The sequence below is a fragment of the Equus asinus genome, chromosome X (assembly GCF_041296235.1).
Source record: "Equus asinus isolate D_3611 breed Donkey chromosome X, EquAss-T2T_v2, whole genome shotgun sequence".
Taxonomy (NCBI): domain Eukaryota; kingdom Metazoa; phylum Chordata; class Mammalia; order Perissodactyla; family Equidae; genus Equus; species Equus asinus.
This window is the reverse complement of record NC_091820.1, coordinates 23,910,438-23,933,374: the sequence shown is the minus strand read 5'-3', so window position 1 is coordinate 23,933,374 and position 22,937 is coordinate 23,910,438. Positions and strand designations below refer to the sequence as shown.

At 36.0% G+C, this 22,937-nt stretch overlaps 1 protein-coding gene across 1 annotated transcript in view; it reads right to left on the bottom strand.

Annotated features, from left to right (window-relative positions):
* IL1RAPL1 (interleukin 1 receptor accessory protein like 1) overlaps nucleotides 1-22,937 on the bottom strand; it is a 1,280,310-nt gene that overhangs the window by 269,774 nt on the left and 987,599 nt on the right. The window contains exon 6 of the mRNA XM_070502686.1: nucleotides 21,173-21,247. Coding sequence (XP_070358787.1) covers nucleotides 21,173-21,247 — 75 coding nt within the window. The remainder of the gene's footprint in view (nucleotides 1-21,172; nucleotides 21,248-22,937) is intronic.

Sequence of the window (22,937 nt, the reverse complement as noted above, 5' to 3'; positions counted from 1 at the left end):
ACAAAGGAAGAAGAAAACAATACAAAACCTAAAAGTAGTAAGCAAGTCACAGGAATTCAAATGTAAATAGACACAACTCTAAATCAATACCAATCAAACATGCATCTGTCTATACATTTTAAAGAAATTGTTGAAAAAATTTGAGTCAATTAATTTTTTTATTTCCTACCATATCCCTGGTTATTGAAAATTTTGGCTAAATTATTCAGTTACTAAATATTGTAATAACGTGTATATATAGTACCTTTCTTTCCTGGACAGAAGGAGAAAAAATGAAGCAGTAGCAAAAAGAAAAGGTATTAATTCATGATGTCTCTACTGGAATATTGATCTGGTGATATATATTTTGTGGATGAGTGAGTTTGAATGGATATAACTCAATTGTGGAAATAATCGTCAGTTTTCTTAGCTACATCTTATAATTATGTTTTAAAATAATTAAAACATTTTAAAATACTTGGAAACTTGAAAGATTAGACAGTGATATGATAATATGATTGTAGAGAAACTACTAAAAATGCTTTTTTTAGGATACAATAGTAAAAATAAAACAATTTCCATTATGCTTGGAAAAACAAGATAATTTCAGAAACATTGCCATTAAACTTCGGCCATTCAACAAGAATTTATTGAACACAATGTATCCGTTGCTTACTCCGAGATAAGTAAAACACGTCTCCTCTTCTTAAGAGGAAAATAAGACATTCAGAAATTAGTATACTTAATTACTACAATAATAAGTTGAGACAGTGTGAGAAAAATAAGTTATCTCTCAGACTAATAATTGTTTGACTTCCTCTCCAGGAGGATCTCCCAAATGCTTGTCCAGCCCAAACATCTCACCCAAGCTATGTCTACATTTCTAGTCGTGGGAGAGCCTTGGCAAAATGTACCACAGTCCTGTAACCACAGTTTGACTCAACAGATTTCCTCCAAATATTGCTCCTCTTTTTGACATTCTTATTATTACTGTCATCACCTTCCTCCCAGTCTGCCATAATTAACACCTATTTTCTTTGATTCCTCTCTCTGTCAACTTTATTTCCTATTAGTTGATACATCAATAAGATTTATACCTCTAATTTTCTCTGAAAGCTGATCCCCTCAAATCTGACCTTTTCCAGATCCTAATCTATTACTTCTCACCTAGACAATTAGTTTCCCAGTGGGTTTTCTGGTGTCTGGCTTCTTTTTTCTCTTATTCATTCTACAGTCTACAAGACTACTTTACCAATTGGGCTCTCTTCCTTCCCTCTTTTTGAAAAATTTTAAACCTTGAGTGGAGTGAATGTTACACTTTAGTGAAAATGTACATATAGTCATCATTTTTCTGGCATTACTCTTTATGATCGGGGCAGCTGGCTGAAGTGCTTCCGTTGGCTGTAATACTGCACAGCTCCCAAAGCCAACACATGTTTTCTCATCTCTGTGCCTCTCCTAACACTGGTCTTTCAGCAATGCCTTTCTACTTCATCTCTGTCTGCCTAAATCCTACTCCTTAACTAAGGTGTAGCTCACATGACATTTTCACAACAAGGGTTTGCTTGATCCTGTTTTTGAAATCAGCCCTTCCTCTCTGAACTCTAACAGTACATTCTTTTTGGTTTTACTTACCACTTTGCCTAACACCATGCTAGACATATGGCAAGTATTCAACAAGTGCTTGATTAAATAAACACTTTCTTATTAGTACCTTGCAAACTTTTAATATTATAACTCTGCTCATAAATCATAAGACCTACAACGCCAAAGTGACTATCTCCATAGTTTTGAAAAGTTATGCCTCTAGTTGTTATAGCTAGATATCCAGGATGTCTACTAACGGAGAAAGGCATTATTCTTAACATTTTATTTGTGGATTATGAAGACTTTGTTTTGGAACAATATACCATTTTCCATTAGTAGATATAATTACCAATCCATTTATGAGCAGACATTCTTTTCTATTGCAGGTGGATCAACTCTTGCCAAATGTAAAAGAACAACTGAATATTGCCAAATTCACCTGTGAAGGGTTAGGATCTAGCTTTCTTTGTCCTCTCAGAACTACAAGGACTATTATGTTTTTCTTCTTGGAAAAGCGTTAAAGGAATGCTTTCCTTTGCTTCATTTATTGGGCACTTTAAAACTCTTGTGCTATGTACAACTTCTAATGATGTCTTTCCCAGTTGGTAACCTCAAGGGCTACCTGGAAAAAGTTCTATTTAGGTAAAAAACAATTACCACAAAGCACAACACACATGCATATGCACACTGTGCACACACACGCCTGGGAGCAGGCCCTGATAATTATTGAATGAGGGTTCTTATTGACACTTCACTGTTCATTCATCTTGTGAACTTCATACTCAATATCACATTTTTTTTGAATGTAGTCACCCCCAAGAGATATGTGCACATCCTAATCTTCAGAAGCTGTGAATATTACTTTATTTGGAAAAAGGGTTTTTGTAGATGTAATTAAATTAAGGCTCTTGAGATGAGGAGATCATCCTTGATTATCCATGTGGGCCCTAAATCCTATGACAAGTGTCTTATAAAAGAAAGGCAGAGGGAGATTTGAGACAGACAGGGAAAAAAATACAGAGAAGAAAAGGAGGGCAATGTTGACCACAAAGGCAGAGACTGGAGTGATGCAACCACAAGTCAAGGAATGCTGACAGCCTCCAGATGTTGGACGAGGCAAAGATTCCTGCCTAGAGCCTTCAGAGGCAGTGTAGTCCTTGATTTCAGACTTCTGGCCTCCAGAACTGTAAGAGAATAAACTTCTTCTGTTTTAAGCCCCCAAGTTTGTGGTAATTTGTTACAGCAGCTAAGGAAACTAAGAAAGAAACCAAGATAAGTTTTTAGTAAGGTAAGTGACTCAAATTGTTGTGGAATTTCCACTATGCCTTGAGAAGTGCCTTTTTTCTCCACTTCATTGCCATCTTCATTCCCCAGTAGAGTATAGAGCTTCCACTTGGAAGGATATTCAGATCTCATTTGCACCCTCTGTGCCTGAGTTATAGAGCCGCGCTTTGTTGACAATAACAGCCTGACTGATGAAATAATCCAGATGTGTCTGTGTCTGTTAGCTCCCTCACATGCAAAGCAAAGAGCTCCAGAAAGTATAGACATACCAGGTCAGAAGAGATACAGATATACAGACATATGACTATAAGAATTTTCTGTTTGTAGAACTTCAAAGTCCCAACAGGACAGAGAACAGTGATTCTCAGCCTCCATTCCAGATGTCATAAATCAGGTATGGGGGAGAAAGGGGAGCTAGGAAACTGGGAACATGTGTTTTGTAAAAGCTCTACAGGTATTTATGACATCAATTCCTGGTTAAAAAGCATTGCCATAGACAGTTGAAGATGAAGATCCTCAGGCGACTGAGATTCTCACTTAATTAGTCAGTGGCAAGACTGACCCAATGGCTTGTATCAGTGTACCATGATGCCAAGGACCTCTTTCTTTGGAGGGAAAAAAATAAATGAAAAGTGAAAATGTCAACCTGTACTATTAAAATAATTAAAATCCATGTGTTCTGAATTATCAAAGTGAATACAAAATGCTCTTCTGCACTTAAGGGTTGAACTGATCATTATTTTAATAAACTTTGAGAATTTTAATCTTATCTCCCCATTGAGAAACTCTTCTCATAAGTTAGAATAAAGTCAATTTCCATCTTGTTTTCAATATTATGCTATTGTGAAAATACAATAAATTAATGCTTAGGTTCTTTTAGTCACTGAAGTTTAAAATAAAGTGTTCACTTAGTTACTATACTACTTTCATTCTTATAATCATTTTCACAATTGGTGGAAGTTTTCTGATACTAGTGTTTATAAAAGTATTTCTATTTCTATGAAAACCTTACCAAGCTCTTTAAAGTTAACATATATTTACAACACGTGTGCAAGATGTACTATGAATCTCATAAAAATACCATAAATCCAATTTAACTTCTGGGTTAACATTAGTTTTGATCCAATTGTTACAGGTTTTCTAAATGGATAATTCACTAATGTCTACATAGTTTTTAGCTTCAAATGCTCAATTATTAGCTGGCTTTAAGTTACCTATCTATATATAGTCAGATAATCATATTCAGAAAGAAAATGTCAATCCCAAACCAAGAAAATTCAACTTTATGTACAGGGAATTAAAAGCCACAGTAAACTGACAAGTTAATTATTAGTTTCACTTTGTCTATTTTAAGAAGTGAAATGAGACCACTTGCTTTTTGCTTGCTATTTAAGAAAGGATTATAACTTGTTGCTTTTTAAAGAGGAAAACCTCTGATGAACTTGCTGACTTCTCTATCTATTTTTCTCACATTAAATTTTGCAGCTCATGGGACATTCTGTTCATGAACTTTCTAAGTACTTGCATTTTCTTAAGTGCCTTCAAAAGAAATTTCATGCTTGAAGATCAGTGGAAGAAGAAAAGTGTCCGTTAAAATGTACTTAAGAGAGAAGTACAAAAAAATGGGAATGAGAAAATAGGAGGCAAGGATGAACAGAAGCAGATCTAGGAGACAGGCGACTAAATAGGGAAAAAAAAGCCTGAGAAAAAATTCAAGGACAAGTTCACATTCTATTGCATTATTACTACATGTTCTATTTGATGAGACTCAGAATCTGTTAACAGTGGTATACAATAGAAATAAAGCAGTCCCTAAGGATGAGACTATTCTAAATATTATAGAAGAGGCATGGATTTAAGAGAGCATTACAATTAGGATTTAACAAAAGAGTGAAGAAGGAAGCAATGATCAATACACTAATGTATAGAGAAGTCCCAAGAAGTGCGGCACATAAACTTTGGTCATAATCTGTAAAATGGAGGCACAATACAAACATCAAAGACTATTGAAAAGATGAAGTGAGACAATACATGAAAATGCCTTGCAAATGTAAGACACTCCAAGAGCAAAGACAGATATGATCATTAATCAAGGAAAGCTGTACCTACAGGGCCTTGGCTTTCTGGTTGTTTGAAAAGCTCATTTGAATGAGAGCTGACATTCACTCATGGCTGAAACTATAAACAAGGACAGAAAGTCTTGGCCTCTTCTTGAGGAACAAGGATCATCCTTGAGGTTAACCAAGATTGTAATATGAAGTCTTTGTGGACAGGCTCCTATCTACTTTATCTATCTATCTATCTATCTATCTATGTAGCTTTTAGCAGAGCTTGTGCCCAGTAGACATTCAATAACAAAGTAGTAAATAGAACTAGTGAGCCCATTTCTCATTTTGGGCCCCTGAGATTATGGAGTCTACTTGACTAAATTTCAGAGATCTGCCCTAGATTCAAGATGCCAGTTAATCCTCTAACCTTGATCAGTTTCCTGGCTGAACTGTGATAAGTAACTGTTCTTTTAACCCCTATTTATTTCTCTAAACTCAACCTACTGCTCTGTTGACCTTCAATAGCCATCTGATCTTTCCTTCTCTGTCTGATCTGGATTTGATTTATTGCTGGGTTTCCTAGTTAGATCTTCACAGCTCAGCCAGACCCCTGGGGCCTTCTTTATCTGTCTCCCTCATCCATGAAGAAGGATCTTCAATCATACAAGGCAATCAAATCAAAACCAACAGTTTCAGTGTGGTTTATTCTGTTATTCTGTAGTATATAGCTAGTGAAAAGGGGGAGTTATAAATGTTGGTTTTTATTTATGAGTATTGAGTGAATGCCACATGATTTTTTCATTCATATATTTTTGTGTATCAGGTATTGACCTACATATTAGGGATGTCAAGGTGAAAACATTGTAGTCCATTCTCTAAGAGTTTCAAGTGCAGTAAGGGAAATTGACACACAATGATATGTACACCAAATGATAAGAAAAATGCTCTAATGAAAGTGTGAAAAAGAGACTTCCTAGCACTTGAGAAGTGTTATTTAATTCTGCCTAGTGGGAGTGGAGTCAGGGAAGGCTTCATAATGCTGACATTGAGGTGCATCTTAAAATTTGATAGGTACAAGGGATAGAAGCAGGAGAAGGAATTCCAGATGGCAGGCATTGCATGTGTAAAGGATAGAGCCGGGATAGTCCGTGGTATGGTCAAGAGTGCCTGGCATATGGTGTGGGCTTAGTAGGAGGGTAAATGAAACTATGAAGAGAAAATGGGCTCAGTTGGTGAAGGGAATGGATTTAATCTTCAAGGCAACAGGCAAACATAATATTTTTAAGCAGTGAATCCAGAATTATTCCAATTTACAAAGATAGTTTTCTAACCAGAATAAACTGAGAGTCTAACAAACGGATTTTGTTTTAATTTTTGGTATTTTTGACTAAAAATTCTAATGCCCATTATAGGATTTCTACTCTCAGTTGCCCCAACTCTTGACTCTGATGATTATAGATAGGAATGCTGATTGCATTAAATTCATGAAAGCCACTACCTGTAGGTTCTAACTAATAAGGCAAGGATAATCATGGATCCTATAGTTCATCTTTTTTTTTTTCCTGAGGAAGATTAGCCCTGAGCTAACATCAGTTGCCAATCATCCTCGTGTTTTGCTTGAGGAAGATTAGCCCTGAGCTGACATCTGTGCCAGTCTTCCTCTACCTTATATGTGGGCCACTGCCACAGCATGGCTGAGTGGTATAGGTCCGTGCCTGGGATCCGAACCCACAAACCCGGACTGCTGAAGCGGAATGTGCTGAGCTTAACCACTGTGCCAGGGGGCTGGCCCCTATGTCCATCCTTTTCTTGATGCACTTTGCAAATAAACTAGGTAATGCCCATTCTCAAGTATGGGTCCTTTAGCAGAGATAAATCCAAGGAAAATTTGTAGAGAGAGTAGTAAGTAAAAATGTCTGCTGGGATTGTTAACAGAAGTTTCTACTTTTATTAAGTTAGCAAGTCTGTGATAGCAAAATAGGCATAATTATTTCTCTGTGAGGCCAGATTGCTAAAGGGAATTTTCCCATTTGATTCTACTTCCATGATTCTTGTATCACCTGATGAGGTGATTCTCCTCTCATAATTAACTATGTTACTCTGAACTCCTTGATTCTTGGATGATAGATCTTATTACATTAGTTGTTCCAAAAGTGTTACAAATCAGTCTGTAGCATGTTCCAACTTATAGCATGATGGAACAGATTCATATTCCATGATAGCCATTCTGAATCCAGATCCTACTGTAAATCATGATTTTTAAGGAGGCTCCACAGTGCAACTGTATTTGGTGGTGTGAACACTGGATCTACCAACAAACGAATCAGACACTGAGGCCATTAGACTAAAACTACACACCACACATGTTTTATTTGGCCCATATGGTATAAAAAATGAATTTGAATGCCTTTAAGTAGGACATATGTTCCCCACTTCACTGTGGTCCCCACCCGTCTTTATTGCATTACACCTGGCCTTACTTTACTCATTTATATTACATGAACTTGACTTTAAAGCCAATGCTGTAGCATTTCTATCTTTTCAGGAATCATTCCTTTTACCTGAAAATGTCTTTAACAGCTGAGAATCTGACATTAGGTTTGCAGTTGACATTAGGTTCAAGGTTGAGAGATAACATACAGAGATGGTGATGAGATGAATGTAGGCGGAGCTGAGAATATACTTCAGATACAGAAGGGGTGTCAGTACCGGTTGAGACAAGAGGCAAGGAAGAGTTTTCAGTCTGAGAAAGACTGTACTCAAAGACATCAGGCTGGCTAATTTTTACCCCACTAAGCTAATGAAGAGACATAATAAAGATGATAGCTAAATTAATAAGATGTGGATTAACCAAGGACTTTAAAGAAAATAAATATTGAACATGAAAACATAGCCTCTGTAATAACTATTGCTTTTTCCCCACCTTCATCTGGTATAAGCCCCATCTCAACACAGACACACATTCATGTATTCCCAAAAACATACAGGCTTCCTCACCACAGGAGAGAGAGGATCCAACAGCCACTGAGCCAACGCTTCTCACCTCTGATGCCACAGTAGTATGTTTAAAATTTAGATCTGTAACCTAAGCTAGGCCAATCAGGATTCCTCCTCAGGGAATCTCCAGCACGAGCTAGAGTTCCAAATTCCACTTTTCCTCCCAGTTAGAAGAACTAGGCAAAGCACTGTCCTCACCCTGTCTGCTCCCCCAGCCCCCTGCCGTGCTCTGCCTCTATAAAACACGATGACTTGCAGAGAGAAGCAGAGAAGAAAAAGAGAGAAATCCGAGCATTATTCCAGTTGTCCTTGAGGCCAGCACTGCTCCTGCCTTTTAAGTGGTTTGTCACTTGTGATCAGAACCCTGACGATGAAATATCAGAACCTGTGATTCTTCAAGTGGAAATTGTCCAGGCACAGGAAGTGGATCAGAAAAAATCCCTCAAATTAACTTTTGCTTGAAATAGCCATCTATTGGAGACAAAAAATAAACCTTTTTGGATTACTTTCCCCCTAAATTGTTTATCTACTTGCCTCAGTTCTCTATTTTATTTCATGCATGTAAATAGTCACTGAAAGAAAATAAAGGCCTGTCTGTCCTGGAATCTGTCAACAGTAGAACTTCCTCTTGATTTAACACTTGTTTCACATATAATAACTGATGTTCTCTGTGATACTTAACTTCCCCTGAAGCTAATAGCTCATGTATTCATCTAACATAAAATTCACAGATTTTATTTATCTCTTAACATTTATATAAAAATGTTATGCCCACTCTCTAATTAGTACCAAATCCTAATAAACAGCATTGGAGTGAAAATATATTACTCATGGGAGATTGAGAAGGGCTTTTGTTTTCAAAAAAATAATGATCACAAATTACATTTATATCTAAGAAAGATATCTTGGTATAAATCTTTTTATAAATATAACGTAACAGAAATTCTGAAGCAAATGTTCATACTACTTATAAACAAGCTACACATAATAAGCAGAATATATAATAATAGTCTAATTACATTCCAAGTAATTTTAGCCAAAATTAGGTACATTATTCAGAAAACATTAAAAAATTTAATCGATGAATTAAAAGTCTTAAAGTTGCCAAGATAATTGACATTATCAAATCAGAAATACACGTTCATCAGCAACGCTAAACTTTCTTTTTAAGAGGAGAAAACAAAAATACTTTTACTGAACTTTCCCTAAGCTATATCACATAATGGCTTCTTACTGAATATTTGTGGTAATAATCTCAAATTTTCCTAGAACTTGTCATGTTGTAAGTATCGTATTTCTAGTGATGGCTTGATGTGACAGGATGCATTTGATTTAATTTTTCCAGAAAAGCAATGCACTTTCCTTTGCTCTCTTCCTACTCAAAGAGCTGCCAAGTTTCTATAAACACAATTCTTTGGCAGGCAAGTCTAAAGTGGGTGCTGTGCTTTTATTAAACTACAAACAAAAATTCTCTGAGAGTGAGAAAGCCTGTAGCCTGCCTGTAAGTTTAAAGAGAAGACCATTGAGGGGAAGTGGGAGGAGAGAGGGAATTACTGACTCTCTTGGAATGCTAAGCATTAAGTGGGAGGTATCTTCTGACCAGACCACTGGCCCAAGACTTACTTCAACACAAACGAATTTTGGAAAATAAAAACTCTTTCTAGGGCTTTTCTTTTCTTTTTTTTACTATTCAATAGATAATATACACTGTAACTAGATTTTAAAAATTTTAAATAGAAATTTTAAAAAATCTTTAGTGTTTCTGAGAAAGTAACATTGAGCTTGTGTGTCGTGAACTGGAAAAGAGGCCTCTCCATGAGAGTTTGCTGTGAAGCGCACGTTTTAAAACCTTCTGGATACTCCATGCATTGGGCTTATCTGGAATACTTTGGAGCATATGTTTAGGCATTCATAAAGTAACAAATCAAATGTCATTGTGTATACTTTCATATTAAAAAGAAAAACATTATTAACTACATATCAACACAGAAGGGATCAGCAGAATGATGTAATGAAAAGGGCCATATAAATTTGAGAAGAATCAAAATACAAAATGCTCCATCAAAACTTGGAAATAAGAATAGCTATAGCTATGGAAAAACAAATGACACAATGGGCAATCATTATATTAGGATACATTACAACAAAATCAAGGCAGATAAGATAGTATAATGGCCTTCAAAGTGTATCCCTTATGAAAATAAACTGTTTTGTCATAATTGGATGAGATATTCTACCCTACCACATTGATTTTCGAAGAATTAGATTAAAATGAAATGCTGTTGATTATGAAGCTGGTGAATAAAATTTGATATTTCTTCAGGGGAGGGAGGGAAAAAGTCACAATGGGGACATCAGTTTCCACTGACAGACAAGAGAAAGTCATATTGAAGCGATGGGTGGATGATCCTTTATCTGGGTTAGTTAGAAATACCATTTGCAGTTTCATATTGAAGAAATACATCTTATGAAAATGTAAAAATCTGTACTACCACAGAGAAAAGTTATAGGGGTGATGATTCAATTGCAAAAGGATTCTTATATAAAATTATTCACCACAGAGATTCTTTAAATAGCAAATTTCCCTTGTGCATATAAATCTTTCATTGATCATTAGCTGCTTAAGAGAGACTAGGGGACACAGCCTCTTAAAACTGACATGTTAAGCCACTACTAATTAAAGATCAATCAAAAATGAAGGGAAAATTCTCTGAAATTATGATGATTCAATTTACCCACAAATCTGGAGGAAGATAGTAAGTTGCTGGAGTAAGGTATGACTGAAATGCTAAGTGTTTTAACATTAAACCATAAAATACTGGCATCCTATTTTCATAATTGTATTCAAGCACAAGTTATCTTTCATGAAGAGTCTGCATATAATTTAGGCATGCTCAGTTATTTAGCCAAAATTCAAGAGGAAATTTATGGAAGAACATCTCTCTTTATATTCAAATTTTAAATGATGTGGGTCTTTTTATAGTTTCTATTTTAATGAACATCAGTCATGTGGTGCATACTCTTATCCTGAAACCTCTTTCCATATTCTACACCATAATGTCCTTTGATAGGTTTATTTCTGATAAATTGGCATTTACTTTGCAAATTCAGAAGGAGTTCTTGTTAACAAAGGATACTCACTGCATTTTTCTATGCTAGTAAACTTCAATCGTTAAGAACGACTGAGAAAGCTTTGTGATAACAGTGCTTGTCAGAGGAAAAGTAGTGTTTTTCTATAAAATGAATATCACTATCACCAAAACCTTCAGGAGGAACTTGACAGGCATAATGGTTTGATGCTTTGTTTTGTAAAATCATCCTCATGTCCCTGTCTTAAAAAATATTATATCTGAATTTCTTTAGAAAAATACCTTTTTTCATTCTTACTTTCTTCTTGGTGGTCATTTATAAATTCACGTGGCATACTGTCCATTACATGTTCATTTTTTTTGTTGTTTTGAGGAAGATTAGCCTAGCCCTGAGCTAACATCTGCTGCCAATCCTCCTCTTTTTGCTGAGGAAGACTGGCCCTGAGCTAACATCTGTGACCATCTTCCTCTACTTTATATGTGGGATGCCTGCCACAGCATAGCTTGATAAGCAGTGCGTAGGTCTGCACCCGGGATCTGAACCAGCAAACCCTGGGCTGCCAAAGCAGAACATGAGAACTTAACTGCTGTGCCACTGGGCCGGCCCCACATGTTCATTTTTTTTAAAGGATGGGAATCATTTTCTTCTGTTATAACTATGTACTTACTGTATGCATTTGGATAGACTTGTCAAATAAGTAATCTAAAATCAATAATTTCTTTAAGATAAAGTCTCATTTAACTAGAAAAGTTTAGTATGTATATAGTATGCATATGCATAACAATTTCTGTCTATACACATTACTATGCATATAGATGGAGATTAATTTTCTAAAATATTATCCAATCTGTAACGACGCTCAGGTATGCTACCACAGTATGACGTTTTAGTAAAAATGTAAGCATGATCAAACAATCATTGACATTCAAAATGGATTTCAGGAATCTTCTATATACAGCATCCTATATATAGCATTAAAATATCCCAATTACCAGCAGCAAGCATGTATTGACTACTTAATTTGTACCAGGAAATGTACTAATCTTTACATGCATTATCTCATTAAATACCCAGTTAACTCCATAGAGGTAGGTGTTATCATAGTGTCTTTTTTATTGATTAGAAAAGTGAAGGCTGGGGCCGGTCGCGTGGCCGAGGGGTTAAGTTCGCACGCTCCGCTGCGGCGGCCCAGGGTTCGGATCCTGGGCGCGGCGGACATGGCACCGCTCGTCAGGCCACGTTGAGGTGGCGTTCCATATGCCACAACTAGAAGGATCTGCAACTAAGACATACAACTATGTACCAGGGAGGATTTGGGGAGATAAAGCAGAAAAAAAAAAAGAAGAAAAATGAAGGCTGTTTGTTCAAGGATACAGCAGTAGTAAGTGACAGAACTGGACTGTCACCTAGGTCTGTCTGACAGAATGATCTGAACCTTGAACCACTGTCATATGCTGCCTCTTTATTATAACCAAAATAATAAAAGAAGAGGAAGAAGAAGAAAATGATGATGACGACGTTTGTTTTTGTAAATTATGTGATATAAAAATATGTAGCCATTTTTGCTCTCTGTTTTCTCATCAGTTAAAGAGAAAGAGTTGACTTGATGTCAAGTCTTCACTCCACTTCATGATGTTCCTAAATCTAGAATTGTGAAGAGTTACACAAATCTAGTTTCTTAGCTGGCTAACAACAAATAAGATAGTACTCTTAGAGCTGTAGCAAAAGAACAATCTGCATGATTTGTGTCGGTGTCCAACAAACAAGACCATAACTAGACTAGGAGTAGGGAGTTTCAAAGGACTCTCTGCATGGGTTTTGTGACAACACTGTTTCTTGGACCATTTTTTTCTTCCCACCTCTCTCCCTTCTGGTCCTTTTCCAGAGTAAGAACAAGCAGACTCACTTACATAGTCTCTATTCTAGTTTTTAAGGCATTTTAACAAGTGTTTCAACTGGCTTCCAAACCCTCAAATATCAATGGCCCATTGGAGCTGTTCTAATCCCCATCTCCATGTTTCTCTGAGTTGCGAGCCGGTCCTAGCACTAGGCCTTGAGCATTTAACGAAGGAAGTTCGACTTCCACTTAGACAGCAACTTTAAAAGCAGATATGTAAAGTTGCATTTTTTCCAACCTATTCCTCCTGCCTATCACTAAACAAAGACTTTGATTTTGAGAATCTGTGAGATTCATATAAAGTTAGGTCATATAATGATGTAAGAATACTAATACTATCTTCCATTTATTGATTTATCATTTGTTTAAGGATGTGAAATATTAACTAAATACTAATACGAAAAACGTTCCTCTTCAGTTTAGAATGACAATTTTAAGGCATTTTTTATTTCAAAAGTAACATATCAGACTACTACAGCTGTCAAGACTTATTACTTTCATTTATCACGGCACAATAAATTTGGATTGAGTAGAACTGAACACCATCAGTTTAAATAATTATAATACCAGTCTGTATTTGTCTTCACATGCTTTAATTATGGTGCCTATTTGTCCAGAAGCTCTAATTTATGTCTCAGAAGCTTTATTTCAGGCAGTAGAACTATGCTGATCTACATGTCTCTCTTAAGTGGGCAACAAGTACATCATTTTTCATCTAAAACTTGGACTTTGGATACGAATGCTTTTATCCAGAGTGAAAGGGAAGTTTTATGGGTTTTTATACGAGTTTGTCAGAGAAAATATGTCTTGTACAATCCCTATGGTGCAGTAAAACCAAAGTCAATGGCATTATATTTGCTCACGACAACTGACAACTGAAAGAGTAATTGTGGATGGAAAAACCGAGACAACATGGACTTCCCTACCTCTGGAAAGGAAGGTCATATTTGCATCACTTGCACAACTCAGCAACAAACGGTTTTGTAGCATCAACAGTATTCTTTGCCACTTGCAGAATTAGGTATCAAATTTAACACCAGAATCGCTTGTTTCTAGGGTATTGAAATTAAGTATTTCTCTACCCAAGAATGGACAAAAAGAGGCTTCCCAATTTTAGTAAGATGGAGTAGTAACTATTCAGAAAAGGTGTTTTGTTTCAGGAAAATAACAGCTATAAAAATATAGACCTAGACAGCAAATGTTAGAGGCTATTTTTCACTCCATAAAATAATCCTCTCTGGGGTCTCCTTGGATTAAAAATTCAACTAGCATATTTGTTATAAAATGCATTCCATGCACAATATATTTATACACACAGCTCTAGAACATATAAAGTATTAAGGTAGAGTATGTTTCAATAACTAATTATTTTAGCAACACAGTAAATTAAACATATAATTTTCATGACAAGGAGTTTTCCTATAAAAATATCAATCAGGCTCTCTACATAATGCATGGACATTTTCCCCTCAGCCTACTTGAACTTTAAAATTCTGCAAACTGTAGTATGGTATAATAGGGCAAGGTGTGCTAGTTAAGTTCTAGCATTATATTTTACTTTAGTTAGCCCACAGTTAAATTGGATAAAGTTACATATACAAGCATACCTCAGAGATATTGCGGGTTTGGTTCCAGACCACTGCAATAAAGTGAATATCACAATAGCGGAGTCACATGAATTTTTTGGCTTCCTAGTGCATATAAAAGTTATGTTTACACTATACTGTAGTCTAGTGAGTGTGTAACAGCATTATGTCTAAAAAACAATGTGCATAACTTAAAAGATACTTTATTGCTAATAAATGCTAACCATCATCTGAGTCTTCAGAAATTGTAATCTCTTTGCTGATGGCTGCTGACTGATCAGAGGGATAGGTGCTGAAGGTGGGAGTGGCTGTGGAAATTTCTCAACATAAGACAATGATGAAGTCTGCCACATCTATTGACTCTTCCTTTCACAAAAGATTTCTCTGTAGCATGCAATGCTGTTTGATAGCGTTTTACCCACAGTAGAACTTCTTTCAAATTTGGAGTCAATCCTCTAAAACCCTGCCACTGCTTTTTCAACTAGGTTTATGTAATATTCTAAGTCCTTTGCTGTCATTTCAACAATCTTCATAGCATCTTCACCAGAAGTAGAATCCATCTCAAGAAATCATTTTCTTTGCCCATCCATAAGAAGCAACTCCTTATTCCTTAAAGATTTATCATGATATTGCATCAATTCAGTCACATCTTCAGGCTTCACTTCTAATTCTAGTTCTCTTGTTCTTTCCACTACATCTGCAGTTACTTCCTCCACTGAAGTCTTGAACCCCTCAAAATCATTCATGAGGGTTGGAATCAACTTCTTTCAAACTCTTGTTAATGTTGATATTTTGATCTCTTTCCATGAATCACGAAAGACTTGAAAGTTGAAATGAAACCTTGATTTCATGGGCTACAGAATGGATGTTGTGTTAGCAGGCATGAAAACAACATTCATCTCATTGTACATCTCCATCAGAGCTTGTGGGTGACCAGGTGCATCATCAATGAACTATAATATTTTGAAAGGAATCTTTTTACCTGAGCAGTGGGTCCCAACAGTAGGCTTAAAATACTCAATAAACCATGTTGTCAACAGATGTGCTATCATCTAGGCTTTGTTGTTTCATTTACAGAGCACAGGCAGAGTAGATTTAGCATAATTCTTAAGGTCCTTAGGATTTTTGGAATGGTAAATGAGCATTGGCTTCAACTTAAAGTCACCAGCTGCATTAGCCCCTAACAAGACAGTCAGCTTGTCCTTTGAATCTTTGAAGCCAGGCACTGACTTCTCCTCTCTAGCTATGAAAGTCCTAGATGGCATCTTCTTCCAATATAAGGCTGTTTTGTCTACACTGAAAATCTGTTGTTTAGTGTGGTCACCTTTATTAATTATCTTAGCTAGATCTTCTGGAGAACTTGCTTCAGCTTCTACATCAGCACTTGCTGCTTCACCCTGCACTTTTATGTTATAGAGACGGCTTCTTTCCTTAAACCTCAGAACCAACCTCTGCTAGCTTCAAACTTTTCTTCTGCAGCTTCCTCACCTCTCTCAGCCTTCACAGAACTGAAGAGACGTAGGGCCTTGCTCTGGATTAGGCTTTGGCTTAAGGGAACGTTGTGGCTGCTTTGATCTTCTATCCAGACCACTAAAACTTTCTCCACATCAGCAATAAGGCTGTTGTGCTTTCTTATCACTCCTGGGTTCACTGGAGTAGCTTTTAATTTCCTTCAAGAACTTTTCCTTTGTACTCACAAGTTGGCTGTTTGGCAAAAGAGGCCTAGCTTTTGTCTTATCTCGGCCTGGGACATGCCTTCCTCACTGAGCTTAATCATTTCTAGCTTTTGATTTAAAGTGAGAGATGTGTGACTCTTCCTTTCAGTTGAACACTCAGAGGCCATTGCAGGGTTATTAATTGGCCTAATTTCCATATTGTTGTATTTCAGGGAATTGGTAGGCCCGAGGAGAAGGAGAGAGGCAGGGGAATGGCCCGTCAGTGGAGCAGTCAGAACGTATACAACGTTTATCGATTAAGTTCACTGTCTTATATGGGTACAGTTCGGGGAGTCCCAAAACAATTACAATAGTAACATCAAGATTACTGATCGCAGGGGGCCAGCCCTGTGGCCGAGTGGTTGAGTTCACATGCTCTGCTTTGGCAGCCCAGAGTTTCGCCAGTTTGCATCCTGGGCACAGACATGGCACCACTCATCAAGCCATGCTGAGGTGGCATCCCACATGCTACAACTAGAAGGCCCCACAACTAAAAATACACAACTATGTACTGGGGGGCTTTGGGGAGAAAAAGGAAAAATAAAATCTTAAAAAAAATATTACTGATCGCAGATTACAATAACAAGTATAATAATAAGGAAAAGTTTGAAATATTACAAGAATTACCAAAATCTGACACAGGGACATGAAGTAAGCAAACGCTGCTTGGAAAAACTGCACCAATAAATGCTCGATTGTAGTGTTGCCAGAAATATAATTGTTTTCAGTGTTGCCTTCCATATGTAAAAAAAAAAAAAAATGCAGTATCTGCAAGTGCAATAAAGCAAAGCTCAATAAAACGAGGTATGCCTGTATGTGTGTCTCTTTGCCAGAACAGATGTTTAAAAATTTGAGGTTTCAATATTGTCATCAACCAGTTTCCTCTACATGTTAACATCTGGTAAATCCTTGTTACTCTCTCAGATATGTAAGTGTTTCCTTTTTAACAAACTTAAATGACAGTAAATATTAAAGAAAAATAAGAGCACTATGGGGCAGCTTATTCAGTTCAGTCTCATTATTTTCTCTTGCAAAAAATTTGGAGATGTGTGCCCTTTGTTGTATGTACACCTTATTATCAATTACTATTTATTGACATTCCCTGTGCCCAGAGTACCAAACAAAATTACTGTGCACTTTATTAAGAAACAGAATCCAGGGGAAGCTCTCAGTTGAACGTTAGGAAAGCAAGAGAAGAAAACGGATAGAGACCTATAGAGTCAATTAGGTTTCTATTTTTCGTCAACCATAGACATTTATTTAAATAGATTAGATTTATTTGAAACCCTCCAAATGTGGATAACCCCCAGAAAAAAGAGAGGCCACTTGTACTCAATGGTTGAAGAGAGAGAAAGAAGTAAGAGGGAGGAGGAAGAAGTGATTATGAATCAAAGGAAAGTGATTTTTCCTTCAAGAACTCTATATTACAAAGATCAATTTATTAATTTTATCAAAGATTAAAAAGTTATTATATTCATCATACATTTCTGGTGAGAGTTTTTACAACTTCTCTTGTAAGAATTCTGAAAATATGTAGCAAGAAACTTTAAAAAAATTATTTCCTTTCATCCAGTGTTTTTCCTTTTAGGAATCTGTCCTCCTGAAATAATTATAAAGTCAGGGAAAATATACAGTAAAGATCATCACTTCCTTATTTATGATAATGGAATTTGGAAAAATCAAAATTTACAGCAATGTATATGAAACTATAGGACATTCATATAGATATCATGAAGCCATTAAAACTCTATTTTCTGGGGCCAGCCCAGTGGTGTAGTGAAGTTAGCGTGCTCTGCTTCGGTGGCCTGGGGTTTGCAGGTTTGGATCCCAGGCGTGGACCTACACACTGCTCATCAAGCCATTCTGTGGTGGCAGTGCCCCACATACAAAACAGAGGAAGACTGGCACAGATGTTAGCTCAGGGACAATATCCCTCAAGGAAGAAGAGGAATGTTGGCAACAGATGTTAGCTCAGGGCCAGTCTTCCTTCCACACACACACAAAATTGTATTTTCTAAGAATATTTAACAGGAGAAGAATGTTTTTACAATGTAAAGTGTAAGAGACAAGAATCTTTTCTGTATTTTCCCCAAATTTCTACCAACTGTATAATTAATTTTTAAAGGAAAAACCAAAATTTAAATAAAGTGATACCCATGCTTAGATGAGTAATTAATGATAATTTTCAGTAAATTCAAAATTGTAAGGTATAATGTCTCACTAGGTGGGATGGATTTCTACTCCTTGAAAGACTAGTAATGATGGAATATACCATCCTCTGTTTTGGAAGGTTCTGAAAAAGGGCTTCTGGCCATAACGAGAAGGACACATCTCTGATTGACATCCTCAGGGCTCAAGCTCAGCAAGACAATGGTGTCTGTCTTTTGATTCCCTTGACTACAGCTGCCTGAAAGAACTAAGTAAGACTCACCTCCTGGATTGACCTTCAGAATTGTACAGTGTGATTTCTGGGCCTTTTGCCCAAGAAAGTGCTGTCCATATATTTGCTGATGCCTGAAAGTTACTTAAAAGGGACAAGGTTCTCTTTATCACATTTAGAAGTAACACACAGATACCACTTCCAATGTGAATGGTAGGTTAGGATCACATATTGATTGAAATTCAAACCCACCATTTACATATTTTATATGAATTTAGTTACTGTTATATTATTTTTTCCTAAGTAGTTTGACTTTCGCTTTCTACACTGAAACAGTTTAAATGATCATTATCAGAATTTTTCTAGTTTTGAGAAGATGAAAGAATTAGAAGAAAAGGAAGACATATGGGATGTGGAAGGGGAAAGGTAGGCATGGCCAGCAAATGGCAGAGAAAGGAGAATTTGGAGATGAAGACAAATCCATACATTTTATGATTTTATCTAAGTCATTATTATTGAGTTTTATATATTTTCAGAAAAACTGGAGAACTGATGGATTTACAGTTACCAAGGCCAGATTGGTGTGTGCATAACTTAGCTACGATGTTCAAGTTAGGTCACCAGACATGTATCTACTCAGCTTTGCATAATTTCTGATGATTGTTCTTATAACGTAATTTATGTAGGAGTTATTATCCTTTGTGGTCAACTCTCAATTTAGGACAATGTTGATTCAGATACCTGAGCTCTTGGCCAATGAAACTCTGTTGGAGAGTCTCACCTTCTCATAAGAGTAGGTGCCACTTACAGGCTCCTCATCACTGATCCTGGTCCTCATCACTATTCCCACTCCATGACTCTTCACTCAGTCCCCCTTTTTTAGGATTTTATATCCCATTTTGAGCTTGTTGAAATTGGTAGCGTTTTCAAATCTGGAAAGGGCAAAAACTAAATCCCCAAGGAGGTGAAAAATCGAAGTACATATTATAGAAAACAAATATATTTTAGGTGTCTTGATTCTTTTTTGTTGTTTGTTTTTAATATTTTTCCTGTTTTCACTTATCTTTTGCAATCAGCCATTCACCTACTCCAATACTATTGCATATTGTAGTAACAACATTAGCAAGGTAGTTATTTCAAATCAACTGTTGCTCAAAAATTCAAAGATTAAGGTAAATTTCTCTAACTAGCAAATGACTTTTTCTATACACTAAGAACTGGAATCAGAAAATAAAACAAAACAAAAGTTGTTGAAAAGAATCCAAATCCCAGGTTGACGTCTCCAGTTTACTTGGTGTTTGTTTCATATATAGCATAGCTTTAATGTTGCTTGTAGCCTTCCATCTCAAAATAATGACCACTTCCATGTTATAATACCACTTGCATGTATATGGCATTAATCCAAAGGCCTGGGTTTAGCATCAAAGAAGCATATTAATATCCTGACTTGTATAAACCCTGCATATATGTTCATGCCTCAAAATTAGTAAATATAAGTATTTCCAATATTACAAATTCATTGACTACAATAATTTTACAGACTGTACAGCTATCATCATATTGTTCTGCACTATAAGTTTGGATATACTATTAGTAAAGATTATCACATCTGTAATCTTCATTTTGAAACAGATTTACAATTTTAATCCAACTTCTCACTTCAGGAACAATAATAACACTGGTAACTTAAGGCATGTGCTATTGATTCTTTTTTAGTTGTATACAGTAAATGCAGTTTTACTCTCAAACGGTGAATGCAAGAAAAAATCCTTAACAAATACAAATTATGGTTAAAATCATACTTTTGACACTCTTATATCAAACTACTAAAAACAAAGAATTTTCTACTGAAGTTTATAATATATAAATGTGCACTATATTTCAAATAAAAATAAAAGTGAGAAGAATATAACCCAATGTGCTATATATATTTATAATTAAGAAGGAGGAATTTTACATAATTTGGTAAAACTGAATATAGATAAATTAGACTCAGAAATTATAGACTTTAAGATAAGTATGTTAGAATTCTGATTTGTGGACAACTGGATATTTTTATCAAAGCATATTCTGTCCATGTTCTTATGTCCCAAACCTATTAGTCCTTTAACCAAAAGCCACTTGCTCATATTTTATTAACATATTATCCATAACTTAGCCAGCATAATGTCCATTATATTTGATTAAATAAAAATGATTTTTAACTATAATGGTGACATTTATTTTAATGAATCTGCATCTTCCCCCTCAATTTTCAAAAATTGTATTTTAATGTATTAATGGATGTCAAATAGTTCCATATTGCCTGTTTTAAAACCAATTCCATCCTTATCAAATGACAATATAATAGCATCAGTAAATCCTTCAGTCTGTCTCATTTCCCAATAACTAAATAACACATGAGTTTTTACATCCATATGTCCAGCGTGGTCCTAATGCAGGAAGTCCAGGGGGTGGAATGGGCCATGTTAGCTAGTATTTTCTAATTTTGCTCCCTTGAAATACACATGGGCTTAGCTCAGAATACTACATCAGGTTACAGTCTAGACTTATTAACTGTCAGAATGTATTGAGAAAAGCGTATTAACTAAAATTAAGGAATTACTCACCCAGCTGAGTCTCCTGAATCGTCAGTTTACTTTCCACAGGATACAAAAGCTTGGGTGGCTTATCAGTCAGAGGGGCTGAAAAACAATAATAATAATACAGACTTATAGTTATGCTGCACGGACTGAAGGATAGAATATAGTTTGTTTTCTCAAATATTTTTCATTCTCAGAGTAGTGTGTCAAAGCATTCCACCAAGTAATGACTTACATATTGCAGGTAGTACCTTTAGGCGAGCTGAAAAGCTATTAGATTATAGGAGTCAAACATAATACTTCTAAATTGACAGTCACATGAGGCTGTGGAAGTACAGAATCAGGATTGGTCAGTCCTTAAGAACGTGTGACTATGCTTCACCAGATATTTTCAATTTGCACCTTCTTTTCCTTTTTAAAAGGTACCCTACATTTTCTCTGTGTTAATTAAAGCTACACATGATATATGTATCACAGATTCCAAAGATTTTTTTTGCATAATGTACTCACATTCTTCTTAATCCCATTCCTAGTTTCCATACCCTGGATCACATTGCCTCGAAACCCATAACTTAATAATTAGATTAAGTATTTCTTATACACATTTCTATAAATGGGATAGCAATGTGGCATTGAATGAGCACAAACTGCGCATTCAAACATGCATATAAGTATCCAAGATAATATTTTTAAATGATACTTTCCATTTAGTCAAAACCCCTCGTTACTATTATCCATTACATTTTATAGTACTTATTGTTAATTTGCATATATACTCTTGGATTTTTAAGCTTCCATACATTTCTGCTCTGTACTATCATCAATTTATCAATTATCAGCCTACAGATCTAAGAGTTTACTATCAAGCATCTTGAAGACAGGTTTCTCATTGCATACCACAGCATGGGTTGCCAAGTGGTGCCATTTCTGGATCCGGGATCAGAACTGGCGAACCCCAGGCCATGGAAGCGGAACGTGCGCACTTAACCACTGTGCCACTAGGCCGGCCCCTGTTACAGAGTTATTAATATGTCCCAATTGACAGAAATGTTTTGCAGAGTAGAAGCAGAATTTTAAGGACATTTGTTTTGCTTACCAGCTGCCAGTTAGAGAAACATCTAGAAGTCAGCATACATGAAGCTGTGTACAGGATTGATTCTTTACGTATGTTAAGGTTCCCTAACTAATCATGAAGGGATGCAGTCTCTCCCTCTTTTCCCCATTCCATGTACACTTGGGTTATGGAACAGTGAAAAATAGGATCCTGTCTGCCAAAAACAAAAGTGAGAACAGACCAGGGTAATGAGGCCAGTATTCTTGACATTTTCTAATGTTCTTAAAGAGGAGAAAAATGTGAGATAGATATTTAGGATGAGCGTACCTTTCTCTGTTGACTGGTCACTCTTCTAAAATGTAATTTTAGTCCCTAAAATACTATTGAGAATACTCAATACTTCTTGGATATCTATAATCATCTTACCACAAAATCTGTTCTTTCAAAACCATAGACAATTTTCAAAATCTATTTTAAGTAATACCTTCTCTGCTTTGTTTCTTAGAAGCATTATGGTAGAGTAAGAAAGATCGTACACTTAGCCTTCAGGGAGATATGGGCCTAATAATTCCTGACTCTGCCTTGTTGGTTTGGCAAGTTGGAGAAGTTATTTAGTCTCTGAGTCTCAGTCTCCTTATATATAAATGTGACATAAATAGTTTTCCCTTATGGCTTGGTATGAGAATTAAATAGGATAACAGATTAAGTGCCTGGATATAGTACATGGAAAATAGGTCT